We start from the raw sequence: 11,718 nt of genomic DNA, 5'->3' as shown, positions 1-11,718 counted from the left end.
ATGTTAGCAATACTAGACTTTTTGAGTTAATGGATTTTCTCTTTTGTAATAGATCACTGTACTTTGTTATAAATCACTGTGTCCTTGCTATGTAAAAATGTAACTTTATCACTATCTTAAGACTAAATAGATCTTAAGGGGAACATTGGTGAAAGGATTTTCATTTGTTGGGCTGATGTTTGCTGCTAAATCTCCATGTTCCCTATCCTTATAATGAATATAACTAACATATAGGAGAAATAAGTATTAACCTTTAAGATTAATCATGTTAACCTTGGGTTGAATAAATTCCTTTCTTGATTGTAACTCACTACACCCTCACCCTATAGGAATGCAACTTTATTTGGAGGGTGGTGCCTGGTTTAAGAAAAAACACCCTTGGAAGAAATAAGTTTTTTGAAGAAAGGATCATAAAATGTCAGCAGGTCTCACTCATGGCCAGAAGATGATGTAATATCCCTAAGACCTTTTTTTTTATGTGAAGCACCTGATTTTGATAAAGGTCAGGACTGATGACCCCCACGTGACTCTGTATTCATCCCTATGTGTAACAAAAGGTATATAAGCAAACCCAAAAATAAAGACATCGGATCAGTTTCCGGAAAGACTGATTCCCCCATGTCGCTTCTTTCTTGCTCCCGTTTTCCTGGCTGAATTCCCATCTGGAGCATGGATACTATTCCACGTAATCCAAGTTATTCAGCCTCTTTTTCTCCACTAATCTTCCTACTACACAATCCGTTTCTAATCTCTGTCTATCTGTGATTAAATATGTATTTTTCCAAAGACGCCGACTCTGTCCCCCCACCTTCGAATCACCCTGGATCCACCGGGGCTGGACCCCGGCAATAATCACACAAACCAACCTCCTAAAATCCTTGTCTATCTATCTATCCTCTATCTATCTATTACCTGTCTATCCATCTATTACCTCTTAGTGATCTATTTATTATCTATCATTTATCTACTTATCTGTCTAATCATCTATCATTATCCATCTATCTAATCTATCATCTATCCATCTTCTATCTATCTATCCATCAATTTAACCATCTCCCATGTGGCTCAGATGGTAAAGAATCTGACTGCAATGCAGGAGGCCCAGGTTCGATCCCTGAGTTGGGAAAATCTCCTGGAGAAGGGAATGTCAATCCATTGTAGAATTCTTGCCTAGGAAATCCCACAGACAGGGGAACCTGCCAGGCTACAGTCCATGGGGTCACAGAGTCAGACACAACTGAATGACTAACAACCTCCTCCTCTATCTGTCTACCTACTCATGGTTCTGTTTCTCTGCCCAACCCCAGCTAATACAAATGGTATGATTCATGAAGGCCCCTGACATATACCAGGGGCTCACTGGGTAATGGGTTTATCCCTGCATCCCCAGAGACACTCAGGCTCTTCATTGCACCTGGAAGATGGTGGCCCCAAAAGGCGCTAGGATTTGTCCACTCCCTCAAAGTTCTGAGATCAACCAGGTAATCCACTTTGAGTTTCGCAATTTAAGGCATGGAACATCTCCATGACTGGAGCGACCATTTCATTTTCTACAAAGACTCCCCTTGAAGGGACTTCAGAGTTTATCTGATCCATAAATGTATAAGGTGTTGATCTGAGAGCCAATATGGGTTGTTTTTTTTGTTTTTCTGACACAAGGTTTTTTGTTTGTTTGTTTTGTTTTGTTAGTTATTAGTTTAAGATTTGGAAAGTGTCACATAAGCCTGGACTGCTGGTTTCTCTTGAGGAACTGGAAGTTCAGAGGACTTCACGCAGGCCTGCACTCTTGCCTGGCAACATTGGGGGTGCAGCTGAGAGGTCACCACCAGCACAGGCAGGATACAGGTCCTGAGGGCATTTTACTAATTTATATTTCCAGTCGATATCTGCAGACGTTCGAGTCTGTGACTCGACATGTCTTCCAGCTCCTTCAATTAGAAAAGCAAAAACAGAGACCCAGAAAGGTCTGGTGTACTTGCAGGTCATGGAGCTGGGATTTTTCAGAAATGGGTCTGGAACCCAGATCTTGCTTCCCAACCCCCTTAAAATATGCTCTATGCCAAGTGAGCACAAATCCTTTTATTGACAAATTGGGTGATTCCAAAGCTTTTCCTGTTAAGAAAATTATTTCAGTTATTGGATCAAGTTTAGTGTTAAAATGAATGCTGTTCTTTAAAATGGAGTAGATTATGACTTGTCTTCCCCATCTCTGTGATTATAAGCACAATTTGGGGTCAGATCACACCTAACTCTTCCATTATTGTGGGCAAATTTGTCACCTTTTGTTAACAGTTGTACAAATCACAAAGTGCAATGGTGAAAACTAAAGGAAATATTTCATGTAAACTGCTGAGTACCAGGTCTGGATTATAGCAAGCATTCAACATATGTTGTAGAATTAGGACCTCAGAGAAATTAAAATATGACAAAATAGCAATATAGCTAAACAATATTACATCTGCAAATATGTATAAGTTCACAGTGATCCCATCAACTCAAACTCAACACTTCATTCGTCTTCTCTCAATTTATACATTCATTCTTTGCAGTCATTTGGTCTAACCTGCAAAACATCATACATGTCAAAACAAACTATTGATTAGAGTTAAAGATAGATTTGTGGTTATTTTCATCCTTAGATTATATTCCAATAATATTGCACAGTCAGTATATTATGTTCAAACAAGACTTGAGTTCATCTCTTGTGCCTGGGTAGTTGAGTTATCAGTAAGATGTACACTAGGGTCAGTTTGTTGCTTGTTTGTATTGATTTTAAGATCTGCTTTATTTCATCCTTTATGATATAATTTTGGTTTTTAATATGCTATACTTGTTTCAACCAGTAAGGACTAGGTTCATGGAAATAAAGTGATGGAAAAGCGTTGTCTGTCTCTAAAGCTATAGAGGTGGAGATGGTAGAGGAAACATACATGTAAACAGCAAGCATGCTAAGTCGCCTCGGTGTGTCCGACTCTTTGCCATCCCATGGACTGTAGCCCACCAGGCTCCTCTGTCCATGGGATTTTCCAGGCAAGAAGACTGGAGTGGGTTGCCATTTCCTCCTCCAGGGGGTCTTCCTGACCCAGGGATCAAGTCCGCACCTCTTACAACCTGGCAGGCAGGTTGTTTGCCACTAGTGCTACTGGGGAAGCCCAGTGCGTCACTATAAACCATGTCCTGGAGGTAGGGAGGAGGCGGAAGGGTCGTAGTGATTTCACTGGTAGATGTGCTGTGGTTGGTCATGGTCGCGTTCAACTCTGCGACCCCATGGACTGTAGCCCACCAGGTTCCTTTGTTCATGGGATTCTCCAGGCAAGAATACTGGAGAGGGTTGCCATGCCTTCCTCTAGGGGATCTTCCCCACCCAGGAATTGAACCCGGGGCTCCTGCATTGCAGGCAGATTCTTCACCAGCTGAGCTACAAGGGAAGCCCTCTTGTGGCTGACTGGTAGATAATGGGGGCTTAATAAAGCTTGCTGAATGAATCAGTGAATCAATGAGTCAATTTATCATTTGGTGTGTGACTCAGTGGTAAAGAACCCGCCTGCCAATGCAGGAGACACAATTTCGGTCTCTGGGTCAGGAAGATCTTCCAAGAGTGGAAGCCAGCTCTTAGTGAAAGGTCTTAGAAGGATCTCTGGCCAGTCCTTTCAGGTGGGCAAATAGTACCCACCTAGGATGATTCAAAGCCCACCTAGGATGAGAGAGTGTGGCTGACCCAGCTGGTTGTCAAGAGAGCCATTCCCTGTCCTCTCCTCCCCTGTCCATGAGGTCTCTAAGTCTCAGCTTCCAAACCAAGTAGGCTTGTCAAGCAATTTACTCTAGAATGAAAACAGGTTCCAACAGTATTTTTTTGAATTTAAAAAACTAAACTTGATGGTACTCTATGTGTCAAGCACTGTTTTTTTTTAGAAATTATTTTATTTATTCTGCCATATGTCAATATGAATCAGCCATAGGTATATGTGGTATATGTTCATAGCCTGCCTCTTGAACCTCCCTCCCACCTCCCAGCCCAAGCACTGTATATATATATATATATATATATATATATGTATACACACACACACACACACACACACACATAGGCCATGCAGCTAACAGGATCTTAGCCTCCTGACAGGGGATAGGACCCAGGCCATGGTGGTGAAAGCTCCAAGTCCTAACCCGCGGACCACCACCTCAAGAGCTAGTCTGAGAACTGTGCAGCTATCATCTCGCTTAAAGTTCAAACAACCCAAAGAGCTGGGCACCACAATCACTCCATTTTACAAGTAGAAAAACTGAGCTTTGTCTAGGCATTCTATGCCCCTCAGGATCCGACGTTAGCTGGATCTGGTGACCGTGAACTTGAGGCCGGCGTGGGAGGCGAGGGCCACGCTCAGCGTGCTTCGGCATGCACCACCCCCTTCACTTATTTCTGGCCCCAGAAGCAACAGCAGCCACATCTGGCAGTGACAAAGTGACGGCTGAGTGTCCCTGGGGCAAGGATGACCCCTCGACCTGACCTGTCTGTGGAGCCCCTTGCAATGTTGCCCTTTTAAAAGAAAGAAAGTGAAGTCACTCAGTCGTGTCCGACTCTTTGCGACCCCATGGACTGTAGCCTACCAGGCTCCTCTGTCCATGGGATTTTCCAGGCAATAGTCCTGGAGTGGCTTGCCATTTCCTTCTCCAGGGTTTCTTCCCAACCCAGGGATCGAACCCAGGTCTCCCGCATTGTAGACAGATGCTTTACCGTCTGAGCCACCAGGGAAGTCCTTTTAAAAAATATTACTTATTTATTTGACTGTGGCAGGTCTTGGTTTGGCACGTGGGATTTGTTGCAGATTTTCTAGTTGGGGCTCAAGGACCTAGTAGCTGGGGCGTGTGGGCTTAGTTGCTCCGTGGCATCTGGGATCTTAGTTCCTAGACCAGGGTTCGAACCCACATCTCCTGCATTGCAAAATGGAATTTTAACCACTTGACCACCGGGGAAGCCCTGGAAGGTTGCTCTTGACTAAGTGGCTTCCAAACTGTTCTCCTACCCTCCTGGAAAACCTGCCAGCCTCTGAGCTTCCCTAGAAAATGTATTTCTGGCCGGAGCTGTATTCAGTTGTTGCAGCTAAGGTCACTGGTTGATACACGTGTTTGACGAACCTTCTTCGGTTTCTCTTCTCTGCAGGTCTGCAGTGGATCACGATTTCATTGTTTCACAGTTATGTTCCTTATGAATAGTCACGCATTTCACTATCTCATCACATCGACTCCTGGGAGGTCTCAAGTGAGGTTTCTTAACAGGGCAAAGGTGTGTCATCACATGATTCTCCAAACTTCCAAGCTGAGATTCTTGCTGGAAAGCAAAGAGCACTATTTGTTCTTTGATGTCTCTGATGGCATAGAGGAATGGTGAGGGCTTATCAGGTCTTCAACAGACTATGTGCACCCCTCTGAGCATCTATTCCCACCTCCCCCATCCCCAAGACATCCACCCTCTCTCTGGCTGCCTGACTCACTTAACCTTGGGGTGGGGTTGGCGAGCGGCCATGTTGTCTTTGGAAGAGCATCTCCAGCTTGTTTGATTCTTCCTCCAACCCCATAGACAATTGTGGCAGGTTTTTTCCCCCAGCTTTATAGAGATATGATTGACGAATAAATATTGACATATATTTAAGGTGCAAAATGTGACGTTTCGGTTTACATATACATTACTCAATGATGATCACAATTAAGCTAATTAACACATTCATTATCTCGCATAGTTACCTGTGTGTATGTGTGTGTGTGTGTGTGGTGAGAAAACTTGATATTTATTTTGTTGTTGTTGTTCAGACACTCAGTCATGTCCTACTCTTTGTGACCCCATGGACTGCAGCACACCAGGCTTCCTTGTCTACCACCAACTCCCAGAGTTTGCCCAAACTCATGTCCCTTGAGTTGGTGATGCCATCCAACCATCTCATCCTCTGCCATCGCCTTCCCCTCCCACCTTCAATCTTTCCCATCATCAGGGTCTTTTCCAATGAGTCGGCTCTTCACATCAGGTGGCCAAAGTATTGGAGTTCAGCTTCCCTAGTCACTGCGTCTCCAGAACTTTCTCATCTTATAACCAGAAGTTTACAACACCCTTTGACCAGCATTGCCCTGTTCCCCACCCCTCCGGCTCTGATAGCCACCTTTCCACTTGTTATTACTGTGAGTTTGACTTTCTTAGATTCCATGCATAAGTGAGGGCAAGCAGTTTTTCCAGACACAATGGTTTTTAAAAGAATAAATCCACAAAGTCCTTTATTATTTAGTATTTGTATAATTCATTGATATCTGTTGTAAATATATTCCAAACTGGAGAGTCACAGATGTTAATGAATCTTCTCCCTGGGTCACTTGTCTCTTAATCCCACCGTTTTCACTACCTTGTGCTGTTTGCACTTTGCTTAAATGATTTTTTAAAAAAGCATGATGAGTCAATTTGAATTAAGTTCAAGGATAAACACTGTGTTAGGGATCAATTCAAACCCTTCTGTGCTTTGTGAGTGTGATCTGAGGGCCAGCTAACCACTGCCTCTTGGGGTAGCACCCAGAAACTGAGTCCCTGATGGATTGATATAAAAAACATATATTCAAACAATGGCTAGCACTGTTTAGCCAGTACAAAGAAGAAACCTAAATGTCCATTGGCAGAGGAATGGATGAAGATGTGGTATGTCTATACAAGGGAATATCACTCAGTCGTTAAAAAGCATGTGAAGTAACGCCATCTGCAGCGCCACGGATGGGCCTGGAGATGCGTCACACTGTGAGAAGGAAGGCAGATGAGAAAGAGGCATATCGTAAGTTACTGGGGACAGGTGCAGGGAGGGAGAGCTAGGGAGCTTGGGGTTGACCTGTTGTTGTTTAGTCCCTCAGTTGTGTCTGACTCTTTTGGGACCCCATGGATGGTGGCCAGCCCAGCTCCTCTGTCCATGGGATTTTCCAGACAAGAATACTGGAGTGGGTTGCCATTCCCTTCTCAGGGGAATCTTCCTGTCCCGCAGACTGAACCCATGACTCCAGCATTGCAGACAGATTCTTTACCACTGAGCCACTTGGGAAGACTACCGCTCTATGTAAAATGGATAACCAACAAGGTCTTACTGTGTATAGCACAGGGAACTCTGCTCAATGTTATGTGCCAGCCTGGACAGGAGGGCAGTTTGGGGGAGAATGGATACATGTATATGTGTGGCTGAGTCCCTTCACAGTTCACCTGAACTGTCACAATATTGTTAATCGGCTATGCTCCAATAGGAAATAAAAAGTTTTAAAAATGATGGTGAATGTAGCAAAAAGAAATTAATTGCTTCATTATTTAAAAACTGTGGGAAAACGTTAGGCTAGCATTGCATTTATAAAATGTTGTCTTCTTCTAATACCTTTTTATTTTTTGATTAATTTTTATTGGTGTACAGTTGCTTTACAATGTTGTATTCATTTCTGTTGTAGAGCAAAGTGAATCAGCCATACATATACACATATTCCCTCTTTTTTAATATCTTATCTTTTACTTATGTGAAGCTGCTATTCAGGGAACCCAGTCTGGTGCTCTGTGACAACCTAGAAGGATGGGATGGGGGTGGGGGTTGGGAGGCAGGCTCGGGAGGGAAGAGGCATAGTTATGACCAACTCCAGCTATCCTATGGCAGAAATCAACCCAACATCGTACAGCAACTATCCTCCAATTAAATAAATAAATGCAAATGCCTTTCAAAGTTATGCTGTAGGTTTATTTTAACATTTTGCTTCATACAATTTTAACTTGCCATACAAGACTTGTATTCGTATAAATAACCACGTGCCCTTTAAAAAGCCACAAAAACACAGAGTCGTTCTGCACCATGTGGATTCTACCTGAGATGCCCAAGTCACAGTCTTGGGAGTGGTCCTCAGGAGAAACTGCATGCCAGGAAGTAAGTCAGCACAGCTCCCAAGGCATCTCTTCCAGCGGGGAGTGTGCAGGCTTCGGTGAGCTTGTTTCCAACAAGAGTGGAAAGGCACAGAAAGTTGTCGAGCCGAAAAGAATGTATTTTCCCAAAATATTTGACATGTACTTGGCTTTGCCTGCCAAGTATATTAGAGACACGATGTGGTGTGAAACAGGTCAACACAAACAGGACTAAGAAAGACCTACTAAATGCAGCATCCCTATGGACTGAGAAAAACGTGTGTACACATGTATACATATACACGCATACGTGCATACGTGTATCCTCCCAACTAGCAGAACTGTGTTGGAAAGTGTGCCTCAAATGTTATCAGGTCATAAACCATTAGAGAAGGAAAATAGTGCTCCTTGAGGAGCTGGAAACGGGAAAGGAGGCTACGGTTCATTCCCAGAGCCTTTGGGTGAATATGGTGGTGTGTAAAATTTGGGATAGTAACAGGATTTTTCTAGAGCACACAGGAATGAAGTGGGGAGATAAGGCATAGTAGGTTTAGGAGTGAAATATGAGGTTTGATAAACAATCAGCAGTTTGGTAGAGATGTCACTTATAAGAAGAGGGATATAAGGATCTACTTACGGAAAAAGTCCTTAGGGCTAGAGACACACGATTTAGTCACTGAGTCGTATCTGACTCTTTCAACCCTGTGGATTGCAGCCCGCCAGACTCTTCTGTCCATGGGATTTTCCAGGCAAGAATACAGGAGTGCATTGCCATTTCCTCCTCCAGGGGATCCTCCCAACCCAGGGATCAAACCAGCGTCTCCTGCATTGCACGTGGATTCTTTGCCAGCTGAGCCACCAGGGAAGGCCCATGATGCATGGTCAACAGCAAAGATGCAAAATCAGAACTACAGGGAGAGCGGAGTCATGGATGAAGCATCATGCTAATGGAGACACAAAGGTGGTGAGGAGCAAATAGCACCTCAGCCGCCGGCCGCCTCCAGGGCCCTCAGGGCGCTCTGCAGCAGGTGTGACAACCTGGGGACCAGCCTCCTCTTTGGTGTCCACCAGCTGTGACCTTAAGCACTCAAACGAGTCTTCTTGAGGGGAAGATTCTCACAAACTGATTTTTACTCTATCCATTTCATCACTGAAAGGAGATGTTAAGGACAAAACTTTCCTGACACAGGGAACCACCTCATGGGGTATCTCGGTAAACAAGGAAGGTACATTAAAGGACCCGGAACTCAGCAAGCTAGCTCAGCAATAAGGCAGAGTCTTGAGAAGAAAAACAGCTGGGTTACCCAGTGGATTAGCAGGGACCTATTTCTGAAGACGTTCTACAGGTAGGCAGGAGGCAAGATTGCACCTTAACCAGAACTGGTCCCTTGCATCTATTTTCATGTCCAGCCAAGACCATATCCCATGAGAAGGCGGAGAACGGGCTGGTGAAGAATCCCTGCGCTGGTGGCGGTGGCGGTAGCTGCAAGAACTCCTGACGGGAACTGGACTGTCAGTCAAAGGGCAGGCAGAAGGGCATCTACGATGTTCTAGTGACTTCTTACATATGACTCACTGTGTTAGACTGTCAGTTTCTGTCATCTTCTTTAGTTTTCACCACACTCTGATGAGGGTTAATTTATAATCCTTATTTAAGTGACAAAGAAGCTGAAGTTCAGAGAGGTTAGGTATTTCATTCTAAAGCACAGACTGATGCCAAAATATGGACCCAGAAACGTCTGACTCCAAAATGTATGCTGTTTTCAACAAACCTACTGGGCTCCCTGAAGGATTTCCAAATGAGTTTATCAATTTTCCACTCAATGCTTCTTCTGTTGTGACAAGAACAACAAAGAAGTAGAAAATATCTGGATGTTTAAAACTTAAGCAACACATTTTGAAGTAACAATTAAATCAGAAAATATTTTTAAATTATGAGGAAAAGAGACATATCAAAAATTTTAAGAGCTGCAGCTAAGGCAGCACGCAGAAGAAAAATTATAGTGCTAACATGCACACAGTTTGAGTTCTGCAAACTCAGTGATCTCAATTTCCATCTTAAGAAGCTGAATAAGGATATGCAAAGAAACTAGAATCTCTCTATCTCTATATAATACAGAGAAAAGTAAAACCCAAATAAGTAGAATGAGAAAATCAACAAAGTTAAATGTTGGTTCTTTAAGAGTAGTAAAAATGATCATTCCCAAGCAAGACTAATCAAGTAAAATTCAAGTGAGAAAGAAACTGTCAGCATCAAGAACAAAGAAATACATTTTAACTGACTCCTATGGAGTAAGACACGGAGATGAGGAGAAGCAAGGAAGAGGATGAAAAAATGTACCTGCTTTGAAGCCATGCAGACAAATCACGTTTCAGATTCTATTGTATTCAATTTAATCCAACATACATTCATTAGAAGAGAACATAAGGACTATCAATCTAGTATTATCTGCCTAGAAAGGGCAAGCACGTGAATTTTGGAAATAAAGTTGAGTTCAAATTCATTCTCTGCCTTGACCTAAATGTATGACTTCTGGGAAATTATATAAACTTTCTGAACTTATTCTTCTCATTTAACAAATGGAGGATAGTAATATCAACCTCACAGGGCTGTTGGAAGGATTAGAGGTAAGACAACAAGCACAGGAGTAACTTACATCCTACAGAATGTAACATGACCCATAGCCATGGCATCTAGAGTTTATCTGTAGGAAAGATACAAAAATATATCTTGAGGTAAGGTCATTCATTTTGATACGTGACCTTTGCTGAAAAGTCTGGGCATTTATTTTTCTTGACCGGCCAATAGGTTTGGAGAGGTCATTCTTCAACAGAGAGGATGTTACCAACATATTAGCAATATAAAAGAATCATATGAAAAATAAAATTAAAAACTGTATAAAATTTCTACTCTAACTTTATATTATAATTAATTTTTCTTGACTATTAGATCAAGATAAAAACTATGTCAATAGCATAAGTTATTTTAAGATCCCGGAGGAAAAGGTTTCCATCTCTGGTGTTAATTTTATGACAAAAGTTTCCCCCCAAAGTCCCAACTTTCTGCCAGCACGTCTCCTGAATCGTGTGTGTTGATCTGTACTGCCAGAGCTCAGCCATGATGACTGACTCATCCGCAAGATAAATCCTCAGAATCTTCCAAGAAACTCGTCCCGGCTATGATGAGAAAGAAGAAAGGTCAAGAGGCAGTACAATACACCCCCTGGTCAACTTGCCAATGAAAGAAAGCCCTTCATTAATAGCAAAAGTATGCATGGACCACTTAGCACCCACACAAGTTTCTTCTGCGGCAGTGACAATGCCGAGAAAGGTCAAGTCCAAGAGTGAAGGACTGAAACCACAGCCCAGTGTAGCTTCATTTCATGTGCAAAGCCGTAGCAATAGATAACTGATGTTCGATGATATGTGGAGACGGGAATGAATGTCTGGCTCACACATGTCACAGAGAGCTGCTGTGAACCTCCGCTGATGTCAAGAAACAGCAGAAACAGCAACCAAAGAGGAGAGACCCCATATTTTCCATTGAGGGTTGGTTTTCTCTTCTTCAAAAACTTCCTGAGGAAGTATTGGGTCAAAGCATCAGGCAGCAAGAGGTCATAGACACTCCAAAAGAGGGCTGGTTGCCGTCAGCGAGAGGACTCCGATTTTTTGCACAGAATACCTCCTATACTATCTGCAGGTGAATGACTCTAGTTTTCATAAAAATCAAATCACAAAGCAACAGAGTTCAATGGGAGTGGCAGGCACATAGTGGAGGGGGTTGTCTAGTGGGGGTAAAGTGGTTCCTTTAATTGCAGTCA

The 11,718-nt window shown here is 43.0% G+C and overlaps 1 protein-coding gene across 3 annotated transcripts in view; it reads right to left on the bottom strand.

Annotated features, from left to right (window-relative positions):
* Window positions 1-2,064: 2,064 nt before the first annotated feature.
* The window catches only part of LOC105614340 (ADP-ribosyl cyclase/cyclic ADP-ribose hydrolase 1), a 59,663-nt gene continuing 50,009 nt past the window's right edge, over window positions 2,065-11,718 (bottom strand). The window contains exons 8-9 of one of the 3 annotated variants that reach the window (XR_009601102.1): window positions 4,609-5,329; window positions 2,065-3,750 (exon numbers count right to left, since the gene is read on the bottom strand). Coding sequence is in view for 2 of the 3 variants with exons in the window: in XM_042251892.2 (XP_042107826.1) it covers window positions 5,293-5,329 (37 nt within the window). In the remaining variant the exon portion in view is untranslated. Of the gene's footprint in view, window positions 5,330-7,717; window positions 11,075-11,718 lie in introns of those variants that run through there. The other 2 variants (XM_042251892.2, XM_042251893.1) reach the window with 2 other exon arrangements.

Source organism: Ovis aries, chromosome 6 (genome assembly GCF_016772045.2).
Source record: "Ovis aries strain OAR_USU_Benz2616 breed Rambouillet chromosome 6, ARS-UI_Ramb_v3.0, whole genome shotgun sequence".
NCBI classification, from domain to species: domain Eukaryota; kingdom Metazoa; phylum Chordata; class Mammalia; order Artiodactyla; family Bovidae; genus Ovis; species Ovis aries.
This window is presented reverse-complemented; position numbering and strand designations above follow the sequence as displayed.